Source organism: Mixophyes fleayi, chromosome 3 (genome assembly GCF_038048845.1).
Source record: "Mixophyes fleayi isolate aMixFle1 chromosome 3, aMixFle1.hap1, whole genome shotgun sequence".
Lineage (NCBI taxonomy): Eukaryota > Metazoa > Chordata > Amphibia > Anura > Limnodynastidae > Mixophyes > Mixophyes fleayi.
The window spans coordinates 336,937,791-336,964,420 of NC_134404.1; the positions used below are offsets into that span (position 1 = coordinate 336,937,791).

A 26,630-nucleotide genomic window follows, 5' to 3' on the forward strand; every position below is an offset into this window, starting at 1 on the left:
GTCTGCCTGGGAGATATAAAGACATTCATGAAAAACACAGAAACATAATGCAATAAAAGCGGCAGATCGTTTAAGGTGGAAAAAAAACCCGCTATAATAAATATTCAACATTTGCAGTAATATAGGCTAAAAGTTCTACCACTACCAATTTCTTTATAAATAGAAAGAGAGAATGTACCTTGTGATTTCAGCTGGTCTATTTCATCCCTCAAAGACTTGATTTCCAAGTCTTTGTTTGCCGTGATGGGACCGTCTACTGCAGAATACTGAAGAGCCTGAACAGTCTGCGTGGATTCTAAAGGGAATAACATATGATTAATAGGGAGAATGGGTGCAAAGTCTGTATAATTCAAGAGTAGATCTACATAGAGACCTTCATTATTCACACTGACTCCTATAATGTTCCATCAAAAAAACTGCATAGTGTTATCCCTTGTATTCTGTATGTGCCAGTGGTATCAACATACTAAAGCTGTCAGGTATCACTGCCTACTAAGATCCTTAGTCAACGACTAAACCACCGACACAGAAAACAGTAGCAACAGTGACACCTGCAGGTGAAACTAGCATAATACCCTCCTCAAAATGAAACATTCAAGTCTGTATCTGCCAAAAACTTTGCAGGGACATAGATAAAACATTGGCAAAACTGGAGATATCAGAGAGAGCCTGGGTTGTATGTGGGAATCCTACCGAACTGTAGGATAAAGATGTATATAAATGGATTACAGGAAGGATCTGCTGGTCAGTAACAAAAGTAGGCACAGCTACAAACTCTGATACGGGGAGTTTCAGACATGTAATTATAAACGGTGTCTTTTCAGAGTCAATTTTAGGCTTCTGGACCCTTTAACAACCAATAATGGAGCTTTTATAAACGGTTCTTGAAGAGCTCACCATTCAGTAGAGAGCCATATGCTCAGTCTCGTGATATGACAAAGAGCAGGACTCCGTAACTGTGGATCTGAAGGGTACTATAAAGCCATATCTAACATATACAATCCCATGTACTATTACACAATGGAGGAAATACATTTTAAGAAGGTGAAATGCCTTTAAAGACAAGAGACCGGGCTCACTATACCTTGCAGTTTCCTGCTCAGTTCCACCTTTTCCTGCTCAAGGCGTCGTATCCTCCTCTCGTACGCCTCTGTCGCTAAGCTGTCTTCTAACGTCCGCTGAACATTGGCGTCTAGGTCCGTACTGGACGTGCCCGACGCATCTCGCAGTGAACTCGTATCTGAAAGTACACTGAGGAAACACAAGGAATTCACTAAATAGGTATCAATTCTATGTAACAATATGAAGCAAACTACCATTAAAGAACTGAGCACAGCACAAGGAAAATATTTTTTAGCCATAAAATCAAATTAATTGGATGGAGGGTAGTTGGAAAAATAATAATTGTACCTCTACACCAAAGTTTTGTTTGTAGCTGGTAAAATTTGAAACGTTGGGTGTTCCCGGGATGTAAATATTGCAGCAATAGTGGAGACAGTTTTTCTGTTCTGAGGTTTTTAAAAAAAGGGCAATTTTGCTGTTACTATCGGTCCTACTGGGACTACAAGAGCCCTGCACATCAGACAGGTCTCACTTGGCAATACCTCTTTACACATGAGGTGTCTCTATGATTTCTAGACATTTTTGGGAGAGGACGATGATATTACACAAGGAAAAATGTTTAGCAGATATACTGGTGGATCAATGGCTAGAAGGTAGACAGGGACAAACTTGTGAGATAACATTCAAGGGGATTAGGGTTGTAACGGAGACGATAGAGGTGGAGTGAAAGGGGCAGGTGGAGCGTGAGGAGGGAGTTGTCTTTGGATGGACCAGGTAGGTAGGTGTGCAAAGGTGGGTTTTGAGGGAGCATTTGAGAGATTCGAGGTTGACGACGAGTCTGATTGGGTGAGGCAGGGAGTTCCAAATCCTGAAGGTGGGAGTGTGAGGGGGTTATAGGTGATGAGGAGAGGCGAAGGTCACAGACAGAACGTAGAGTGTGTTGGATTATTATTATTATACACAGGTTAGACACCTCCTGTGTGGATTTCAGCCCTTTAGTGCCAAAGAGTTAAACAGAACTTCAGCAACCTGCCCTGGGAAACATTCAGAAGCAGTCATTGGATGGGGATTAACATGAACAGGATTGAGAACTGAACACGCACATCTACAGATTGCTGAAATATAAGGTGTGATTTAAAGTGCTCCATATAATAACTGCACTTGTGATTTTTAAAAGAGCACAGGGGTAATATATCCAACAATAAGGACGTTACTCTATTTCCTACACATGCAAAAAGAGGACGGACAAGTGTGAGGCACCGCGGTGATGTCACTGGCTCTTAGTGATATAATAGGCTGGACTCTCGTGGATATTGGTTCAGCCCACAGAACAGCCCTAACATCACTGATAACTACTAAATGGATAGGAATTCTCTATTGGTTTAGCCCTGTATGTAGATGAGGGGTGCACTTTATTAAACGATATTATAGATAATGTTCATGTTTAAGGCACAGGACAGTACTATGTTGGGCAAGTGGCTGCAGGACTGTATATGTTGGGCACAGTGGGGTTTTTTTCGCCACGTATACTTAATATTTACATCTACACTGTATCTTGCAGTCCTGTCCACCACACAACACACACAATGACGTTACTCATAGTACATTTTGTTGTACGACATAATATACCCAGGATAAAACCAAGGAAATCTGCGATGTCTTACCAGTTACTTGTGTAAGTGAACCCAACAAACGGGAGATGGTGCCCAGAAAATCCCGTGTGAGTTGACGGAGGCATCGTCTCCTACAAGACACAAAAACAACTAAATTACTGCTGGGTAAAATGAAATAGATAAAGAAACCCTTTGGATGTTTCATTTGTTCTACCAGGGGCATCGCACCATTCTATTCACCGGGATACCCGGATTGCTCAACCTCTTTTCGGGGGCTATTCATTTCTTTATTTGTTGCACAAAGGACAGTTTCCATCATCCGCTCCTCTTCTACACAACATGGGGTAGGCACCTGTGCTCCAGGCCACCGTTAATGGAGGTGTGGCTGCTATTATAAATAGACTGGAATAGGAGCGGGCAATAGAGACGGGAAGCTGTGCCAGGGCGAGCTCACATGGCCCAACGTGGAGAAACTATGGCTCTACGCGGAGCTTTATACTGGAAGGAACGAGGGACATTTTTAGAATGGACGCCTTGTGGCGCCATATAAACAAATGCTAATAATAATATTACTATTATAAAGGGGGTGTTTAAATAAGAATATTTTACATTTACATCCCCCATAGTTTCCTTACCTTGTGCCGCTATATAAGAAAGAGAACCGTGTGGATCTGCTCTAGAACAAGGAGAACGGGAACTTACACAGTTCTTTAAACAATCATCATCCACGTCAAAGTTGGACGTGTCTGTCGGGCTGCTGACTTCCGGGATATAAGGTGCTTCACAGTTACGAATGTTTTCCCAGTCAATGCCGACAAAGAACGGGTGATTCTTAAAGTCCTCTATTCCGTTCTGACCCAAGCGATGCTCCCGGCTGCAGATCAGCCTCTTTACTAGATCCTTAGCGTTTTCAGAGACGTCGGCTAGCTGAGATGGGAACTGGAACCTCTCCTTTAAAAGATGATAACAATAATAATTCAAAAATGATAGTGTTATACAATTATTATTTTTTTTTTTAAAATGGATATTAGCCCTATATGTAAGCAGCAAGGATTTATTAATGGGGAACCTTACCCAAATATTATTAGTTTTATTTAATGTGCTTAACGAATGTCCTATCAAATTTTTTCCTGGCTGCCCTTTCATCAATTTCACTTAGGCTCCTTGGGATGACTATGGCTCCTTGGGATGACTATGGCTCCTACAATTTTCCAGCACTTTATCTCAGACAACTGTTTGTTCTCTGCCTTCAGACCAGCAGGAGCTGTTGTCTATGTCTCCCCACCAACCCCCCCCCCCCAGCCTGATTGGTGCCTGCAAGGCCCTAGCATCCAAAGCAAAGAATGCCCCAACATTACATGGCCACACTCCCGTCGTGACAGGACCCCTTTCGGAGTCCCCATACAGTGTTCCAATTCCAAAGATTCAAATGTTAGCAGTCACCGTTTTACCTTATATGGGCTGTATTTTATAGCCCGCCCATAATGGGTGTCCCAGTTTTTAATTTCAAAACAAAGGAAACTTTATTGCTTAAGAACAAGACAATGACAAAACTGTACTCACCTTGTGGTTCATGATTTTCCCATAAGTCTCCACTAAGGACTCTGCATAGAATGGAGTTTCCCCATACAGCATCTCGTACATGCAGACGCCCAGCGACCACCAGTCACACTCCGGACCGTACTTCCCTTTCCCATCTTCCATAGCCTGGAGGATTTCAGGAGATATATAGTCTGGCGTTCCAACAGCCACCGACGACTGGACCTAGAGAGAGGACATCTCTTAATACAGTATACACAGGCTTACATGAACGAAGGGACCTAGCAGGGAAGTTGTACTGTGCTTTCGCTCTACAGTTTTACCTTTGCACCCGGTGCATTTTGGAAGCGCAGACAAGGCACAATGATCGTGCAAAAGCAATCGGAGCAGACGGACATTTCCATCACTTTTTGGGGTGTGATCCTAACCGTGCTCTGTGTGCAAAGGCAGAGGCAGTGGGGACAAGGTGCGCCAATTATCCATGCACCATCTGCTCGTTAAACAACCCCCGATGACTCCTAATTATGCTTCATAGTTGATTTCACACCAAACGTGACCTCTTATCTCTGATATATCAATCCACTATCAGGTGGGTGTCACATTTTGCATCTTCATTCTATCAACAATTTTTACATTTTAAGCTCACAAAAATGACCACATTAGCGGTAACAGAATAAAAACACGAGCAATACTAACATCATTAGGTAGGCAAATTGGAGAAAAAGCCACAAGTTCCTAGCAAAGTAGAATAAATAAAATAATCATTAATTACTTATTAAGTCCATGTTTGTTTGTTTTTAAAAAAAGGTAATGACATGATCACAGCAGTAAATCTGTACATGGGTGTGACATGTATGTTCCACAGTTACATGATCGACATTTATATGGTCGACACAATAACATACACAGGCTTGGAAAGTCGAGAATGACCGACAGTATTATTAGGTCAACAATTGAAATGTAGACAGTATTATAAGGTTGACAATACAACAATTCAAATGTATACAGTATTATAGGGTCGACAATAACATTCCTAACCCTAACCTTACAATACTGTCGACATTTCATTTGTCAACCTAATGTTATCGACTTCCTCAATGTTGACCAAATATCCAGCCGTTGACCGCATATTTCTTTACATATGTACAATATTTTGTTGATCATATTGGGTTATATAATAACAAAGTACAAATGTGTAATATCTCACAGTCATTGCTGCCTTAGACAATTGATTGATTCTATAAAGATGGCCACAAACACTATGATATCACAAGTGAAATTGGGCAACCAGTATGATATCTTCACGTGTGACCTTGAAATGACTGCGATCCCCGATAAGGATACTACTGGGCAACTATCGGGCGTGTTATTGTAAGTGGTCGGAAGGTTACTACCATCGGCCTGTGTGCATGGTCAACATGCACCAAATGAAACGATCTCCATACCAGACTGGACAGTGATCACTGAGCACGGAACCAGTTTCACAAACACTCGATCAATCAAAGCCAACTGATTACTGGCTGCCAAATTTGCAGTTTGTTAGTACATAACCGCCCACTGAATTTGGTTTCATTTAAGGACAACACTGGCGTTTTGTCACAACAATGTGTAAGTCCCAGTGACTTAGAACTGTACAAGGAACATTTTGGAGTTTTCACACCAAAAAGTTGTGTTGAAACATCCATTGAAATCTAGTACTGTAAAAGGCAAATTATAAATGGGCACAGCGCTAACTTACTGTTCCATCTTCCATCAGCTTTAGACAGGAGCCGAAATCCGCCAGTCGGATGTGGCCATTCATATCTAGAAGGATGTTATCCGGTTTAATGTCCCTGGAAGAGGGAGACGGACAGGCATTGATACCCAAACAACACAGAGTATTAAAGAGAGAACTTTATTAGTTCAAAGAACATTGCTATAAGCATGTTACCATTCAGAAGCTGAAAGACATACATGTACAGTACAAACATTGTACATGTACAATACAAACACGGATCAATAGACTTTCATAACATATACAACAATAACGCATAAATAAGAAAAGTCTGTAGTGTTGTTGTCCTTTAAATAACACCACCGCTAAAAATAAAAACAGTAATTTTGGATGGCGTGCAAAGCGTTAAAATATATTATTAAATTATACTTACCCTGGATGTAGCGTTTGCCAGATCTGTTGGGGTCACAGATGGCTGCAAGGTGCCACTCCACCTTCCTCCCTACTCTTAACGCATGAATGGGAAGTTTACAGAGGGAGGGGCATCGACAACCGGCCAAGCAGTAAGAGTAGAGAGGAGAATGGCGAGAGACCGCTACCGCCATGGGGAAACCACGCAAATTCTCAGAAGGTGCATCCAAGGTAAATACCATTTAATTTTATATTTTCAACTCCATAACTTCCACCCAAAGCTAAGTAAAGGTTTTGTTTTGGTGGCGTTACCAACCTTTTTCCAGGAAAGTCTCTTCCCCAAAATAATAGGACAGCTAGGGTCCTTCATCAAGAGGATATTACAAAATAGTGACCGGTCTTTTTTGGAAAGAGGGAGAAGACGAGGTCAGAAGTCCAAGATATTAAATATAAACAGCGATCAATTTAACTGTTAAGTCAACAGGCACCCTAGCCCGTCTACACGCACTACATAAACTTCATAATGTGTCCAGTCCACCGGTTTCTCCCCTCACAGTCATCACCGTGTTCTGTTAACGCGTGTTCACGTTTGCGCAGCTCACGGTCGGACCAGTATGTAGCTGTACCCCTCACTATCCATATAATAGAGACTGGCGGCTGTGTGTCAGCTCACAATAACAAATTAGACAAACACGGTGATGGCTGTGAGTGGACAGAGTATTCCTCTCCAGCAGGGCTTCTAACCGAAGCCCTGCAAACGCTGTAAGGCCGGTGTGACACAAGTGTTTATTCATGCTAGCCTTTTATCATTTTCAGAAGATCTAAAATAATCTAATTTATACAGCAATTTCTTTTCAGCTGCTGGGCTTTCAGTTTAAAACTCACAGCTCAACTTGAGAGCGTTTTAAAAACCAGTTGAGTGATTAAATTGTTTGTGTGACATCCTCTCCGCTATAAAGGGTTTGAATTTGTAACATTTAGATGCTGCTCTTTAAACGTGATAAGAGAAGCACCCCCGAGTGTATAACCAGGACACTGAGCCCTGCGTACAGGTCAGAAGTCAGCATTAAATCACAGTTCTACAATAATTAGGGTCACTTATGTGTATAAAATCAAAGATAGATGGTTTGGAGCAAAGAGAACTCAGCGGCGTTAGGATGAAGAGTAGAAACAATGACATTTAAAACGAGTTACTGACAGCTTCTCACAAGCACTATGACACCGAGCACATGACCCTGGACCCATTCAGAGATTTCAATGATTGCAAACTATTCTAGAGATGGGGATGGCTCTCCCCTTGCAGATAATGGATCAACGACAGCACCACTATAGAATCTGTTCCCTATGGAAAAGCTCTTGTATCAGCAGATGTTTGGAGGGGAGGACACAAAGGGACCTGGTCACGGAATTATTTGGTTTCAGTGAAACAAAAAAGGCTAAAAAAAGTCACCCTGCAGCCGTATTACCTTAACGTGAGTGTTTATGAAATAAAAATCCATTAGGTTGGAACATTAACTATTCTATATATGCTCATATCCAAATTCACAGAACTGACAGTAATGAATAATGCTGTTTATGTATTTATTTATTTTTTACAAATTGCTAATGAACAATCCAGCCATGAGGTGTTAATGCAGCTTAAAAGGCAACAAAACAATGCTAACTGCAACTCCAAATATCTTCTTAAAGACAATTCTAAAGACCTATTTAAATGGTACACTTATCTGACATTAGGGGAGCACACAGCTTCCGATGTATGAAAACAATAAAAGAATAATGAAACCAATGATGATTAACAATTATACAATTGTATAACGAATTGTGTGGTGAGTTTATAATTATTTTTGCAGCTTTTATTATTTTTTTTAAACTAATATATATATATATATATATATATATATATATATATATATATATATATATATATATATATATATATATATATATATATATATATATATATATATATATATTAAATGACATGAAAGCTCTGCTCCTCCATTCTACACCCATCATGTATGTAGCTATGTACACACGTGACTAATCTGATACACACTGCTTATTCTAATACCCAACTGCAGGGTATTTCAGTCACCAGCCATGGAAAGCAGAGGCAAGGTTAGGATCCTGCCAGCGGCAGATTACATTGTGGCAAAGTCATCAATTATACAGCCCGTCTGGGCACCTAGACAATATGAGTGTCAAGAGGATATGGGGAAAATAGAACATAAATTCAGAATGAAAATAGCTTATATATGTTACTAATCAAGGATAAGGAAATAAATGGTCTACGCTAAGTAAATGTAGATACAGACGACGTCACAAATTAATATTATGAATGACAGGGATAGAATGTTCAAGATTTATTTTGCAACAAATATTTAGACTACTATAAGTTTTTGTAAAATGTGTACTAGTGACCTATAAATGATGGAACAATGTTGTTCCAATTCTCCAGTGTGTATGCGCTCAGGACCAGCAGTGCAGGCAGATCTCCATTAAGAGTCACCATCTTTTCAGCAGATGGTTATGCTGTTCGTAAACTCGTTGCCGATATCACATCGGGAGAAATAGTCTGCAGTGTGTACCCAGCCTTAGTCCGTTTATAAAATCAAATCACTAATGCGATATCGGATCTAACGGTCGTTTGTCATGTGATTGGCATGATAACCCTGTGACCGTGTCCTACGTCTACCATACAGCCTTCTAGGGTAACAAGCAGTAATTCAGCATAGTAAGTTGGCCACATCTATTGGAACAAGGGAGATTTATGGCCCAGCTCTAACTTGTGTTTTATTGGGGTCAAGTAAATGTTTCCAGAAGAAATGTTATGAATGCTCATAAAATATAATGCCCGCTGTTCGCACTGTGGATGTCGTAATGTTGTGTTGGAGATTTTTATAGGAATTTTCTTTGTTTGAAGAGTTGTTCATGATTTGAAGACAAGCTGAAGAAATTAAAGGATGCTAAATTTAAAGACACAGTACACACATTCGTCATCATCATCACCACCACCATTTATTTATATAGCGCCACTGATTCCACAGCGCTGTACAGAGAACTCACTCACATCAGTCCCTGCCCCATTGGAGCTTACAGTCTAAATTCCCTAATATATACACACAGTCAACAGAGAGAGAGAGAGAGAGAGAGACTAGGGTTAATTTTGATAGCAGCCAATTAACCTACCAGTGTGTTTTTGGAGTGTGGGAGGAAACCGGAGCACCCGGAGGAAACCCACGCAAACATGGGGAGAACAAACTCCACACAGATAAGGCCATGGTCGGGAATTGAACTCATGACCCCAGTGCTGTGAGGCAGAAGTGCTAACCACTTGGCCACCGTGCTGCCCATCACTATTTATTTATATAGCGCAACCGATTCTGCAGCGCTGTACAGAGAATATTTATCATTCACATCAGTCCCTGCCCCATTGGAGCTTACAGTCTAAATTCCCTAACATACACACACAGACTAGTGTTAATTTTGTAACCAGTATGTTTTTGGGGAGTGAAAGGAAATCAGAGCACCCGGAGGAAACCTACGCAAACACGGGGAGAACATACAAACTCCTCACAGATAAGTCCCTGGATGGAAATAGAAGTCATGACCCCAGTGCTGTGAAGCAGAAGGGCTATCCACTGAGCCACCATGCTGTCCTCACATTGCCATAACTTACGTTATGGCAATGTGTGGGCAGCACTATTTGATCAGTATATAGAGATCCTTCACCAGCATTACTTATCTGCCCACTGAACCTGCCGTCCATGCAACTAGTCATTGGTAGGATGCTGCATGCTCCTCCAAGAGCCATTTGGAGGTTGTGGACTCTGATTGGCTATTGTGTGTGTGTGTGTGTCTGTGAGGGGGGAGGGGGGTAGATAGAGAGCAGCCAGAATTCCCACCAATCACAGCACAGTGTCACTCCAGTTACTATTAGCTGCAGCATTTCTACAGTGCAGACTCCAACTTCAGCGGTGGTTGTACTAAAATCCAAAAATCTCCTGGTGGTCATGGTGGCTGCATGAAACAGCTGATGTTCTATTTAATAGATACACAGTGGCCTGGCCCTGTGAACACTCTAATGCTGTGAATGGCTACAGGTTGGTCTGGCCCTGTGAACACACTAATGCTCCGATTGGCTACAGGTTGGTCTAGTCTTGTGAACATTCTAATGCTCTGATTGGGTACAGGTTGGTCTAGTCTTGTGAACATTCTAATGCTCTGATTGGGTACAGGTTGGTCTAGTCTTGTGAACATTCTAATGCTCTGATTGGGTACAGGTTGGTTTAGCACTGTGAACATTCTAATGCTCTGATTGGCTACAGGTTGGTTTAGCACTGTGAACATACTAATGCTCTGATTGGCTACAGGTTGGTTTAGCACTGTGAACATACTAATGCTCTGATTGGCTAGAGGTTGGTCTAGTCTTGTGCACATTCTAATGCTCTGATTGGGTACAGGTTGGTTTAGCCATGTGAATGTTGTAACATTTTGTGATTGACTACAGGTGTCTCTAGATCTGTAACAGATTCTAAAAGAGGATTATGCTCAAAATATTTCATTTTCACTCTATTCTATACAAATGAACTTGACCAAGTAATCACTTAGGGGATAATGTTTCTAATATAATTGTTCAGTTGTGTCCCTCGCTAAAGTCAATTATCAGTAGCATTGTTTACTTTAAAGGTCAGTGGCTAAGAATTCTTCACCAAAAGGTAATCTGTGGAAAGGGGTAGAATCACAGCATATTTTAAATACAAATAAAAAAATATTATTTTCTTCCTGAAATCCAACTGGCAGATGACAGTTGTGCGTCCATCTACTGGACACATTATCAGGCCCCACGCCATGCGATCGGACTGCCTGATTGCGCACCAAAATGTCCACCCGGCATAGGTATTTGATTTGCCCCTCTCTGTGGGATAGGCCGGTACTAGAGGAAGGATCAGAACAAAATGCTAAACACAAAATAAGAAATCTACATTTTTTTTTCAACAAAACAAACTGTAAAGTCCAACGATATCCAGTAATAAACATGTAATATATTACAAACCTGAATGTAGATAATAGTTCTCCTTTAATGTATTTAACGAGAAACAATCTCCCAATTCCATAAACACAGATTTCACATGATGACTATGTGTCTATGTATCAGCACAATGATTCCACAGTAAAGGACGTTGCTTTTTTGTTTAATTAATTGATTGCAGGCCCCTCGGATGGGAGGACGACCCCGGCAGAGATTTTGTTAGGACAGACCCCGGCACTGCGATTGCAGCGATCTTACACGTCACCCGCACCCAGCATGGAAATCAAAGTCTTGAATTGCTGCCTGAGAAAACACTGTGTGTATTTATAGCTGCTGGTTAGGACCATCCAGATGGTCTGTACCAATCACGCAGCAGTTTTCTGACTCTGCAGTCACAGCAATTGTACAACTGCATATTTTTTCCATAAAGCCTTTTAAACTTCATATCTGTAATCAAATGCCATAAAATCCTAGTGATACTAAATGCCATTATATCACTAGAAGAGGATATGCCTTGGGAGCCTGACATCTCCGTCTCAAGGTTAAAGAAATACTATAGCAGTATATTTGCATTTTTTCTTTATTTTTAAATGTTGGAGAGGAGGACGAGGAGGTCCATGTGCATTAAGATCTGGTCACACACATACTGCCATTTGGATAGATAAAAATGTTTGGCATTTAATCTCAACAAATGCATAACTTGGGGCTCAACCAGTGCAATCAGCTAATAATCAGAGACAAAGAGGTTCTACTAATTGACCAACTGTTTTGTTTGCTTTTTCTTTAAAGGTCATCAAAAAGTATCCAAAGCTCCAATCAGGAGCTTGCTGGGCAGAGTGGGGGCATATGTTCATAATAGACTGCTGAACAGAGTCTCAAACCACCCCCTCCCCTCCCAGGTATAAAATTTGCCAGCCAGCCCCTGACTGCAATATTACATACCTGGGCTGTTGGCTTCGCAAAAATAGAGCCTCTCAGATAGATCATTTATACCCATCGCTATATGACATCAGTGCTGAAGGACAGCACTCAATTGAATCATTACACTCCCATATAATTCTCACCATCACCACTGGGGGCAGCCAATACTGGTGAGATAACACAAGTGTCACAAACAAGCAAATTATATATTGCTTTAAAAAGTCAGTGTAAGAGCCTGATTAATGCAAAGACCACTCCAGTATAGTATGCAATATGGTTGATTCAAAGATCAATAAGAAAAAGAAAATCCCTGTTGTCTTATATAAAACTGAACATTTGGAGACAGCTTACCATGGTAGCTTCCATTCATCAAACGTGGGCATTATAGAACTGATAAAAATCAGTAAAAATATTTATTTATTATTGTGTTGCTTATTTGCAGCCAGCACCTAATATCTGCACTATTCTATATGTACTCCTTCTGTACGACACAGGGTAACACTCCCGCACAAGCAGGATAGACGACGTCGGATGGAGACAGTTCCCTATGCTCAGTGAGAGGAGAGGAATGCCAGTTATTAGACATATACCACTGGCACTATCAGAGAACACAAACTGGATTATGACAGTACTACAGATCTGTGGCTGCCAGCCAAAGATTAAAGACTAACGACAACCACCAGCCCAGCTAATTCCCGTCCAGCTGTAAGAGAGGCCTGGGCATGGTGCACTACCGGCCGGGAACGGCGCGGGCCTGGTAAGCTTCTTAGGAATGTGGGGTCCATCTGTTGGTACCATCTGTCGCAAAGTTTTGAAGGAAAAAGGCTGAGGCGGAATGTGAAGCATTTTCAGCTGTTGCTAAGACAGCAGCTACCTGACACCTTAACGTCACCCTACGAGGGGGTCACAAATAACCCTACCTCCTAGTGGAGACAATGCAGAAACCAACAGCTACAATGGTGCAGAACAATGAGTTTCAGACCGCACCGGTCCTTGCAGAGGTGGCCTAACAAGGGGGCTCTCCACAGGCTCTGGATGTTGTTATAAGTGATTGCTGTAAATTATAAACGGGTCGGCGTAAAAGTTCACTGCAGGACAAGCTGCCCCAGACAACCTGCTCAGCTGTAATCCTATAAGGTCCTGCAGTAGGAGAGCAGCTCACTGCCGCTCGCTTGTCTTAATAGCGGGAAAACAAAACACACAAAAATACCAAAACATTGATTTTAAAATTTGAAACATCGATTCATGTTTTTGAAGTGAAAAAAACAAAACAAAAAAACACTTTGGGGTATATTTACTAAAACTGCGGCTTTGAAAAAGTGGAGATGTTGCCTATAGCAACCAATCATATTCTATCTGTCATTTTATAGAATGTTCTAAATAAATGACAGCTGGAATCTGATAGGTTGCTATAAGCAACATCTCCACTTTTTCAAACTCGCAGTTTAGTAAATATACACCTTCTATTTATTGAACTTTATCAGTTCGAACATATCTGACTTTGATAACAAGTGTACAACACCCAAAAGGGGGAACTACTTTGTAAATCTAGAGAACGTAATTCTAGAATTACATAAATATTGTTTTCTCATTGCCGTATTACTCTGTAAAGGGGTGTTGGTGCACAGAAGTCTGTTTTATAATTCCAAATCAGCCTGAGAACAATTATCTGTTTTAATAAAACGAATAAAACGAATAACACACACACACACACACACACACACACACACACACACACACACACACACACACACACACACACACACACACACACACACACACACACACACACACACACACACACACACACACACACACACACACACACACACACACACACACACACACACACCGGAGGCAGTCTATGCTGTGAACAAACACTCGTAAGACGACAAACTTATACAGAAGAAGAAAAGCTACAGGTTTACCTAGTTTTACATTTTTGTGTTTTGATGGGGATGAGCTTTCTTAATGTTTTCTATTTAAGTCTTAGTAACTGCATTATGTCCCATGTGGTCTTCAAGTATTTTACTGTATTCTATGAATCCATCACACTTTCTGTACAAAAAAATTGTTTCTTGTGTTATGAACATTCAGACATTGTAACCTTGGTCACTTCCACGATGATTTAAGCAACTGTCCGAATTACAGAATCAATTTGATACCAGACGTTAATTCTACATTTTCGATCAATCACAGTTCCTTAAACCCTGCGATAGACGTGCGCTGGTATCACGTTCCCGGGGTTATTTACATTGGGTGAAATAAGTATCGAACACATCAACATTTTTCTCAGTAAATATAGATTTAATGTGGCTATTGTAATGAAATTTACACCAAATGTCAGCAACAACCCTTGCAATCCACACATGCAAAGAAATCAAACCATAGATGTCCATAATTTAAGTTTTGTGTAATACTGTGAAATGACACAGGGAAAAAGTATTGAACACATGAAGAAAGGGAGGAGCAAAACGGGCTGGAAAGCCAAGACACCGGCTGAAATCTATCAGTAAGTAGAAAGTAATCCCTGCAGCTGGTTCAGCCACAACTGATGGCCTATAAAAAGATTTCTCATTACGAAGGTGTCACAAGAAACATCTCATGATGGGTAAAAGCAAAGAGCTCTCTCAAGACTTTCATTACCTTATTGTTGCAAAACATACTGATGGCATTGGTTACAGAAGGATCTCTAAACTAAATGTTCCAGTGAGCACTGTTGGGGCCATAATCCGGAAGTGGAAAGAACATCATTTCACCATCAACCGGCCACGACCAGGTGCACCGCGCAAGATTTCTGACAGAGGAGTGAAAAAAATTATAAGAAGAGTTGTCCAAGAACCAGGGACCACTTGTGGAGAGCTTCAGAAAAACCTGGAATTAGCAGGTACAATTGTTTCAAATAAAACAATAAGTAATGCAGTCAACCTATATGCACGCTCACCACGCAAGACTCCTTTGCTGAAGCATATAGTGTGGTCAGAGGAGAGCAAAATTAAACTCTTTGGATGCCATAATACAAACCATGTTTGGTGGAGAAATGGCGCTGGACATCACCATATCAACAGTGAAGTTTGGAGGTGGGAACATCATGGTGTGGGGATGTTGTTCTGCACACGGTACTGGCATACTGCATATGGTTGAAGGAAGGATGAATGGAAAAATGTACCGAGACATTCTTGATAAAAATCTGCTGCTATCTACCAGGATGCTGAAGATGAAACGAGGGTGGACATTTCAGCAAGACAATGATCCCAAACACACAGCCAAGGACACTCTCAATTGATTTCAGAGAAAGAAAATAAAGCTGCTAGAATGGCCCAGCCAATCACCTGACTTGAATCCAAGTGAAAATCTATGGAAAGAACTAAAGATCAGAGTTCATAGAAGAATCCCACGGAATCTTCAAGATTTGAAGACTATTTGCGTTGAAGAATGGGGCAGAATCACACCTGAGCAATGCATGCAACTAGTTTCTCCATACAGGAGGCGTCTTGAAGCTGTCATTACCAACAAAGTCTTTTGTACAAAGTATTAAATAAATTTCAAGAAGCGTGTTTAATACTTTTTCCCTGTGTCATTTCACATTATTACACAAAACTTAAATTATGGACATCTATGGTTTGATTTCTTTGCATGTGTGGATTGTAAGGGTTGTTCCTGACATTGGTTGGAAATTTCATTACAATAGCCCCATTAAATCTATATTTACTGAGGAAAATGTTGATGTGTTCAATACTTATTTCACCAGCTGTAACTTATATCACCCCAGAGATGAGTTATGGCTACCCCCTCTTCATACGGTATGACAACCATTGACTACAATACTCTGTGTATCCTGTCCTTCAGACAAACTTTCCCCCATTCCACTATCTTGGAGTCCAATCCAAGGATTTCCCATTAATGAATTTAATGTGGGACTCTAACAAAACACTGGCTAAAATAGAAATACGCTATATCCACGGATCCATCCTGATTACTTTAGTTATAGAGAGTCAAAAATAAATCTACTGAATTACTTTGGCAAATCCATGCCCACTTCAATTTTGTTATGTGTTTGATTCTAAGCAAAATGCGCATCTGGTGACGTTCAGCGGCACCTCGTGATGTATTAAATCTGCCCAAAGTGTATATTCCTTCCATTATTTTTGGTAGTAATTCATATTTTTACCTCAAAGTACCGCCTCAACGATACGCTTTTTCAAACATGGGGTGAAAATTTCAAGTTGAACACATTTTTGCTAAGTAATCCATTATAGAAATAGATCAACTTCTATTAGTGCAAAACTACATCTGGATAGACTAATACCCCACTTAATCTCTATCACATTAGTACTCATTTGCATATCTTCTAGCTATGCTCATATATAACGCTCTTTGTGACTGGAAGACATAGCAGCGCATTAGAAAGGGAGCTATCATATAATTAATACACACATGGGGGCTTGCACGCATACAATGTGGCCCGCAGGCAGTATTTTTTTAGGTTATCCGAAATGCTGGACCCTCTCTGGTAGGAGACGGTTAACATGTATATAATATTTACCTCAGAAACTTCCAATAAGTAAGAAAATCCCATTTAATTGCACAGTATTAACTGATCTTATGAAAACCACATTCACAATCTTCCAGTAGTATAAAAGTACAGAAGAATGGAAAAACTGAGGAGAAAAACGTTAATTAACAGCGTTTTTCGTTAATAAAATGAATTCCTGAAGCCTAATAAAATGGCTGACATCATGCTTATGAATTTAGCAGCTGTAAAACCTTAATGGCTGAAGAGACGTTATACCGCCAAGATGGCACCGGTAAGAGAAAGTGTACATTTTAAAAGGGCTAATGATCTAATTAAAATCAGCTAAGATTGCTGGAGCTTTTAAGCAGATTGGAAGAGACAAAACACCGGGCTAATTAACACAATGTCGGTCAATTAGATGTTCTCAAAGGTGATTCTGTGACCCAGTGTCCCAGCCCTCAATGTATGACAATATTTTATAATAGATATATTTAGCCCGGGTGGGTGCTAATCTGCTTTCTGTGTGGGATGTACCAGGTGGAAACAAACCGTCCAACTTTACTTGCTTTACTATTCTTGGCAACACCTTGGTTTTATTGTGAATATCTTTTATTTATTTCTCAATCTATCAAAGCATATTTTCTATGCTGCTGATAGGATATTACAGATAGACGTCTCTTTCTTTGATTAAATGTATTGTTTTAACAAATTACTGAGATGAAAGGTAATGTACGGCCCTTTTGAAGGTTAGAGGGACGCACAAGGAGGCCCCTATCACTGCATTAATATAACTCAATCCAACAGTACCCTGTGCACAATATCTAAGAGTGCAAAAATGGGGAAATATTTGTCTGCAGGGGTTTAGCAGGGGAGAAAAATCATTTTTTCCCCCCTAGAAAAAGAGTTGAATTTACTCTGATGGATACTTGACGTCAGCCTATATGTTTAATACAATGTCTTTGTACAATGTAGATGTATTTTATACAAGAATGTCCATTTAAAGGAGCCTTTTTAACCAATGTAATAAAAACATCCAAACACAGAAAATCACCACATGTAGTAGAGGCATATCCTAGGTACCCTAGATAGGACATCTCTCGCTCATACTAATAAACATTGAGGCGATATCTGCTTATAACATATAGGAAAGCTGTGGCTTTCCTACAGCTGTGGAACTACAAGTTCCAGCAAACATAGCCTGTGGCATTTTCAGTCCTCCCACTGACCACCTTTAACTAGCAGCGGAGGATTAGCCAGGTCTAGGCAGTCTGTAGTTCACCAGTTGCTGTAGAACTACAAATCCCAGCATGCAATGCAACCTCTAATGTAGTAAGGGTAATAAGGAGAGGGCTGACACTGCAGCCAGATATCTCATTTCAAGCAGTTGTAAAATCTGCTGTATTTAGGCAGCGATCTCAAGACATGTTTTATGTTTACATCAATGAAGTCTGCGTTTAATGGGTGTTTCTTCAACTGATAACTGAAATTTAATTGGCTTTAATGGATGGCAGCTATTACTAGACCACGCTCCGGCGTCTCAACCGAGACCAGGAAAACACGAGCTCACAGTCTATTTCCTATCCATCATCCATATATAACTTTCCACTCTCCATATAAGGAGTAAGACTTTGGGGGGGGCAGAAGATTTTTGGGGCTGCAAAATTGTGACAGAGAGGTATAAACTGAAATGGATTTTAAAATATATGAGAATAGTTGTTTTCCAAAGTAAAAAGAAAACATGAACGGAAAATGTGGTAAGGTTTTAATCTTGACGCATTCCCTTGGTAATGGCTGCAGGCATTCTCAGGTGGGCGCTTCAGGATAAGCGGGTAGGACAGACAAGGATGGCGGCAGGCACAAGTGGGACAGCTCCCTCCCTCTTCACCCTCCCGCTATATAGTTCTGATTTTAATGAAATTAAATGAGTGACAAAGATTACAAAGTGGAGCAGTTTTGAAAAACATACAAATGTAAACACAGGTAGAATGGGGTAGGAGATTGGCAGAAGGTAGATTTTACAGTAAGGACAAGTTTATTCGTAGCTTTAGCCTGGCGTGGAAGGCGAGAGGGCACTATGAGCGTATTATCCTAGGCCAGCCTTAGACCGTAACCAGGCCTTGGTAACAAGACGGTGCTCTAAGCATGGAACTTAAAATATGTCTGTTTTTCTTTCCATCTCGGTGTTCCCTTGATATAAACCAGAGGTGCCATTGGGACCACCAATCCTCCATAATCATTTTTCGGAAGAAACATTAAAGCCGGGGGAATTCTTCAGGCGAGAGCATCAACTCCTTAGTAGAATCCTCAGTGTTCCACAAGAATCCTCAGTGTTCTATTGGGTAAACGTGTGACTGTAGAATGCACAGGAAGACTAGATAGATGAGTGTGTATTATAAGCACAGCTGGAAGCGGGACCCTCTCACTGCTGTGAAGCTGGGACGTGTTATGTATTACTGCACACACACACACCATACAGTAACAACCGGCCATGTCAGCCCAATAAAACCTTTACAGCTGCAGAACACATCTCCTGGCACAAAACCCAACACATATTAAAAAGGGGAAGAGAGAAATGTCTTTATTGTTTTAATATTTTCAACGTACAATAAAAGTGGAAATCTAACATCTCATCAGCCGGCTCTGAATCTCGTCTCCGGGTCTTACACGTTTCGGAGCGCAGGGTTTAAAAGTCACACACTAAGCCGCTAAAAGCCACCATATATTCCGGACATGACTTTCCATGAGATCTTCCCCCATCCTGGCCTATGGCTCCCGGGCAGAAAACTACTCGCTTAGAGCGGACACAGCCTCACTGTTTCCATTACTGAAGTCAGAACAGGACAATCAAGTATAAATATATTACTCCATAGTCTATAGACAGTGGTGGGATGAGCCAAGATTAACGGGAATATAGCCTAGCCTACGGAGTCACTAGTGACCACAAGGAGCAGCATCATGGCTGAATTCGGCGTGGGCTTCGCCAAGAGACACCTTTTGAACTAACACAACGTTCTACAATGAATAATATCCATTTACAACACAGGACAATACAGTAAACCTACATTTAGCAGATCAGATACAAAAAGAAGTGTATAAAAAGCGGGCAAAGTTGGAACGATGGATCAGGACGTCATCACATGCCCACCTGAATCTGCGTCCTAGCCCACTTATGAAGACCGATGGGTCTGCGCTTAGTAATGAAGAAACTTCTCTAATGGCAGCACAGAAGAGAAACTCTATGTAGTATTTAAAGGACAACTAAATCAAACATTGCACATTTTCATATACGGAGCATAAGGTAAAATGCCCGGCTATTACTGCAGTACTATGTACTATGCAGTAGTTTTGTTAAAAAGTAAAACGTGACTGAGTATATCCTTCTCCCTTCATTGCAAACAGCAAACGCCACTTAGCAATGACAGAGTTGGTAAAATGATATAGGTCAGGGGAAAAAAACCAATGGCAAAGCATAGCATTCAGTTATGTCTGCTGTGACATCATTGGCCACACCACTGTGTGTTTGAATCCACCAATCTGTACACAGCACTGTTTTTACTTAAGAGACTGTAAGCCAATCACCCTGCGTGCAACACAGCTCCTTACCAATACCAGAGTGATGAGAGGTAGAGAAGCTCCGTCCTCCTCACCTGTGAGAGAAAGGGAGATGGGAGAGGCAGCCGGACAGATTTCATTTATAACATTTCAGATATAATATTTTCTTCAGTAATACTCAGGGGCTTTGCGATAAATTGGTGTGAAACTGTGGGGTTCACTGGCTCTATAAAGACGATCAGTCACCAGTGCTTGTGCATTATCTAAGCAAAAAGAATGTAAACCACACTCGCCAGAGGGAGAGCTCTTTATTTAAAGCTCAGTTTCTGCATTACGCTCTCTCCTGGGCAGCCCACTTACGCAGGAGAGCTGACAGGGGAAGCAGAAGCAAGATCTCCCCCTGTGGAGGCCGAATAAAACGCTCTCTCCCAGGTGTGCACCAGGCAGTAAAGCAAAAATAGACCATCACGGTGACAGGTGCAATTTAAAGGGCACCGATGGGAGATTCCTCCACATAGATCCCATCTCCTTACTTCAGTCACACAGGACTATAAGGACCCCCTGAAGCCAAGGTTAGAATACAGAGGAAGGATAAGACGCCTCGGAGAATCGGTGACCTCAGCGCACTGCTGTGAGCTCATTGTACAGGAGAAATTAGCATGCTGTTTACAGAAAGTCTCACAGGGAAGGAGAGAGGAGGGGAAATGTACACACTAAACATGGCGGAGACCATAAAACAGCTGCGGACAGAGAGGGGACACTGGATAAATATTTACAAAGCACTAAAGCCACTGTAAAATGCTAAAACTCAATGCAAAGGGATCAGGAACCTGTTAGGATAAAAACAAATATTTGAGAGGAGTCTGTGATCGTTGTGGGATGTTGGGAGCGGATAAACATTACAGTGTGTCACTCAGAGCCTGAAATGGTGGATTACAAAGATCAATAGCTTATCTTGTACATGAGAGAACCACATAAAACAGCTTGAACTCAGTCAGGAGACAGAAACGTTTACAAGCGTCATGTGTGACTTTAGTGTTTTGTAATTCAGGGTTAAGTCATCCTATAAAGATTATCTGGCCTTGTGTATTACATAAAGTGTGCCTTTCCATACACCAGTGTTGGCTAACCTGTGACACTCCAGGTGTTGTGAAACTACAAGTCCCAGCATGCTTTGCCAATATATAGCAGCTTATTGCTGGAAGGGTATGCTGGGACTTATAGTTTCACAACACCTGGAGTGTCACAGGTTAGCCAACACTGACCTACACAGACGAGGCAGCGATGGGCTTAAATTAACATTCCTAAGAAAGCAGTGTAATAATTCACAAGGAACCTGTGATACCACACAGGTTGCAGAATCAGAGATTTTGCTTCAGCCCATAAAATGGCTACCCTAAAGTACCTCAGCAATGTCTCTTTACCAGGGCCGTCTTAGCAGCATTATAGGCCCCCGGGCAAAGCAGTGCACTGGGGCCCTACCTACACAGCCACTCACAGGAATAATAATGTAAATTATCAATAAAATTAAGCTTATATTTATTAGTACCTGTAACAAAATCAGTGTTTAAACATTAAAAAAAACATGCCGTACAGCAGAGATTAATCTACACAAACCCTTGGACAATATAACATGAGCCTTGAAGTTGAAAAACAAGTAATTCAACATAAGAAAGGTACTTACTTAGTAAATCATAGAGACGGAGATGGCACAGTACGAAATTACTATGAATTATTTACTATTAATCAGGTGTTCAACACAAACATTTGCAAAATTACTTTGCAGAGAATTGCTTAAAAAAAATTGTGTATCTTCATATGTACAATTAGTGAGTTTACGTTGTTTTCGTCAAGATATGTATTCGCAACAGCAAGATCGCACGTACAGATAACAGCCGATACCGAGCTGATTAATCCACCTAAACCAGGCCTGTCCAACCTGCGGCCCTCCAGATGTTGTGAAACTACAAGTCCCAGCATGCCCTTCCAGCTATCAACAGGTTGTCTACTGGCAAAGGATGCTCGGGCTTGTAGTTTCACAATATCTGGAGGGCCGCAGGTTGGACAGGCCTGACCTAAACATTTTAATAAAGAGGGTTTGAAGGGTTTGAAAAATTGTCCCGAAACAACATACTGAAAAGTTGCCAAGCCTATGGGGCCCCTATGTTCGTGGGGCCCCCCAGTAAACTGCCCAGTGTGCCCATGCATTAAGACAGCTCTGCTCTTTACCCTACGAGCTGCATGAGTATTACCTCAGCCCACAAAATGGCCGCCCTGAAGTACCTCAGCGATGTCGCCGGACTGTGCAGGCAGCATTCTCAAGAAAAATGGTTCAGCCCACAAAATGGCTGCTTCCACTAATAGTAGATGAAAGGGCTTGAAACAGATGAAATAGGATGAGTAACTAAGACATGAGGGTGTAACCCAACAATAAGAATTCTTAGAAACAAAAAGACTTGCTTTACAGAGCTTTAGTAGTGTATGGACCTTTAGGAAGATCACAGCTGAGTTTACGATTTAGAAATCAGTCATTTATCAATGTAATATTTCGCTGCTGGCTCTTAGAGATAGAGCCGTCTGTATGTCTGTAACTGGGGGTAATGACTGCTGGAATAGATCGGTCACAGACTGAATTAAGCTCCTGCACGCCACATATTACACACACATTACACGCATTATTTTCACATATATACTGGTCAACAAGTCAGCTTTATTTTCCGACTAGCTAGCATGCTACTAAGCGAATTCATCCGTGTAAACCCAATAATTACTATTCCATATAGCATCTGAGTATCCTCCGAAGATCGCTCGCTGCCATTCAGGATAAAGCCAGCTATAAAAGTGCAAACGGAACGATTAAGTAACTTCATATGTTTGGTGTCTGCAGTCTCTGTGTGTGGATGGAGATGTGGGGGAACCATCTGGGAAACGTGTCACATGAAGGCAGAGGCCAAAAATGTCTCACTCGCTAGACAGGAGCCGGTCCGAGTAGCCAGACAAATGAGACCAGTCCTCCAGTCACTTTCCAAGTGCATTTACCATGGGGACACTGGGTATAAACATTAATGTGACCCACACAGGGTGGAGGCAGCCGTTTTGTGGCTATTATTCAGTCTTTTGGCCGCTGAACAACAACAAATTCTTCGTACTGTCAAATTAAGAAAAAAAAAAAGAAAAGAAAACAAACCTCTAATTTACAAATTAAGACAACAGACAATAATTAATTACATAAGTGTTCACCCCTTTTAATAACACCTAGCTACCCTGGTAAAATCAGTGTTCTTCAGAGGTCACATAATTCAGTGATTCGAGGTTCAATAGTTGGTTAGTCCATTTCCAAACAAGAGCTTCATCAGGAAGGTCAAAGAACAGTCAAAGCGAAGGGAAAGATGAATAAAAAGCACAAATGGGGAAGAACACGAGAAGTTTTCAAGACTTTTATCATGTCTCAGACCACTGCCAAGTCCACCATAAAGAAATGGAGAGAACACAGCACCTACTGGGCATCTAATTACCAGGCCACCCTCCAAAACTGATCATTCATGTAAGACGGGAAGTTGTTAGTAGTGTCCAGGATGTGTACAGCTGGTAGAGACCCAAATAGACTCATGGCTGTAACTGCGGCTAAAATGTCAACTTTGGGTTTATACTGGTCCTTTAATACAAAAGGTACATGCATTTTAATTTGGCAACGTTCTCTTAAGAGTCTCACAGTTCAACATTGTATTGGGCTGAACAAGCAGTAAAGGCGAGATTATACACTTCGAACAAATGTAAATATACATTATATAATTACTATTTAAACATAATCCACAATGTTATGGTATATTTGCCTTTCAGGTTTTTCTCAAAGTGCTGAAATACAAATATCACTTTTTTGAAGAAGCCCCAATTATCATCATTTATTTATAAGGCCAAACCAGTCAGTCATATCTTATACCGGTGACACAAACAACTCAGCGATTAGCTGACCATGGGGTAGATCTACTATACGGCGGTTCTGTAGAACTGCCGATTCCCGGCACTTTGAAGTCATTTTTTAAAATGGTAATTTTATTAAAGACATTTTGTCCCTAATAAAATTGGCATTTGAAGAAAATTACTTTAAAGTGCTGAGAATTGACGAATTCAGCATAGTAAATGTACCCTCATGTCTCTGACACTCACATTAGAATCTACCCGCGTACACGCACGCACACACACACCTATCTGAAGGTTTGGTACAAAGCTCACACGAATATATATTAGCGAAAAATTGGCCAAACAGCTGGACCACGATACAAGCATGATGTCCACGCACGCGGCGATGGTGATTACCATTTAATCTTGTTTTACAACATACTCAATTTGTTTGTTGAAAGAACAGAATCGTGGGCGATCTAACTACACAAATGGTGCGACAGATTGTAAAAATCAGATTGTAAAGGGGTGTTCCAGTCGGCCAACCACCCCAAACATAGAACAGACGGGCTCATCGGTCAAGCAGATTTGTCATCTTCAACAATCAATCCGATGTGACCTTTTATTGGGACAATTTGTGGTGAATGGAGACTACAATATAAGAGCAAATTGATCTGAAACTTTCCAAACCAGACAAGTTGGTTTTACTGTGTGCGCCCACCACAAACCTCTTAACGGGCAACAATAGCAATTTATACAACGGACTACCAAAAATACTACAGAAGAGGAGTAACATAACAAAACAATAAATGTATAAAACAATGCATTTTTTTGTAAGTAAAGAAGTAAAATTACTTTTAAAGTCAACCTGTCGTCTGCACTTTGTGGACATAACGATGAGACTGGCGACTATAAAATACAGAAACTAGTGTCCGAATGTTACTTGTGAATTAATAAACGAAACATTGCTTCAGCACAAGGACTGGATGCCTCTATTTAAAGCGTATCTTGATGATGATAACTTACACAGATCGCTTGCAATCCTAGAGAAGATGTCACACTCTTCCTATCACCTAACAACACAGCCTGGAGGACACACACCTTCAACAACACAGAGATCCTACAGATCAGACATCTGGATCCGATAGCAGCCAAGTAAAATGTGACACATCCCAAACATCAACTCATCGTCTTCCAATTCCTGTGCCGTACAATCTGTAAAGAGTTAGAATTCATGGACTCCGGACCACGTCCTCTCTTACCTGTGGACATAGTGGAGCTGGTGGACAGAGTCGATGGCCATGACCATTTCGGCCAGATAGAAACGAGCCATGTCCTCCGGTAGCCTGTCCTCAAACTTACTGAGCAGAGTGAGGAGGTCTCCTCCGACATAGTAATCCATAACCAGGTACTGCGGGGGGAGGAGAGGAGACAATTAGTAGACAGAGGAAGAGATAGGACACCAGTCCGGGGGACCAGATCTCATTGAGATCTGTTTCTATATTACGTCACAACTCCCACATACACATTGTGGTATTTTTACCCATAGCTCCAGTACACAGTCCATAGCTCCAGTGCACGTTTCTCTTCTCCAAACAAGCATAGTTCCTTTCCCACCCCACCACCACTACCCAACAAACCACAGAATGTTGTTCAATCTTAATATTCATTTTCTCCCTATTTCTGTTGAGCATCATAATTGTTATAACGGCATCATCATATACAACAGAGTGAATTTACATTTTAGGCCCATTCCCGGAGGTGGCATTTAGGAAAGGAAATAAATATGAAGATGATAATAGAAATAAAGACAATACAATAAAATGTAAGAGGTTTTAGTGATACACTATGAAACAATAGAGACATGTCTATATTAATCCTACAAATACTCCTCATAGTCTGCAGTCACCCGGGCGCTACAGACGGAACAGTCAAACGGGCGCGACAGACGGAACAGTCAACCGGGCGCGACAGACGGAACAGTCAACCGGGCGCGACAGACGGAACAGTCAACCGGGCGCGACAGACGGAACAGTCAACCGGGCGCGACAGACGGAACAGTCAACCGGACACTACAGACGGAACAGTCTACCTGGCGCTACAATCGGAGTAGTCCATCTGGCGCTACAATCGGAGCGGTCAGTCGGGCGCTACAATCAGATCAGTCTACCTGGTGCTACAATCGGAGCGGTCAGTCGGGCGCTACAATCTGAACAGTCAACCAGGCGCTACAATCAGATCAGTCTACCTGGTGCTACAATCGGAGCGGTCAGTCGGGCGCTACAATCAGATCAGTCTACCTGGTGCTACAATCGGAGCGGTCAGCCGGGCGCTACAATCAGATCAGTCTACCTGGTGCTACAATCGGAG

At 41.3% G+C, this 26,630-nt stretch overlaps 1 protein-coding gene across 5 annotated transcripts in view; it reads right to left on the reverse strand.

The window, feature by feature from the left end:
• The window catches only part of CDC42BPA (CDC42 binding protein kinase alpha), a 149,993-nt gene that overhangs the window by 52,976 nt on the left and 70,387 nt on the right, over positions 1-26,630 (reverse strand). For 3 of the 5 annotated variants that reach the window (XM_075204356.1, XM_075204354.1, XM_075204357.1), the window contains exons 5-12: positions 25,523-25,671; positions 5,953-6,046; positions 4,911-4,949; positions 4,239-4,439; positions 3,378-3,626; positions 2,727-2,806; positions 1,085-1,251; positions 179-295 (exon numbers count right to left, since the gene is read on the reverse strand). In XM_075204356.1, the coding sequence (XP_075060457.1) occupies positions 179-295; positions 1,085-1,251; positions 2,727-2,806; positions 3,378-3,626; positions 4,239-4,439; positions 4,911-4,949; positions 5,953-6,046; positions 25,523-25,671 (1,096 nt within the window). The remainder of the gene's footprint in view (positions 1-178; positions 296-1,084; positions 1,252-2,726; positions 2,807-3,377; positions 3,627-4,238; positions 4,440-4,910; positions 4,950-5,952; positions 6,047-25,522; positions 25,672-26,630) is intronic. The other 2 variants (XM_075204355.1, XM_075204358.1) reach the window with 1 other exon arrangement.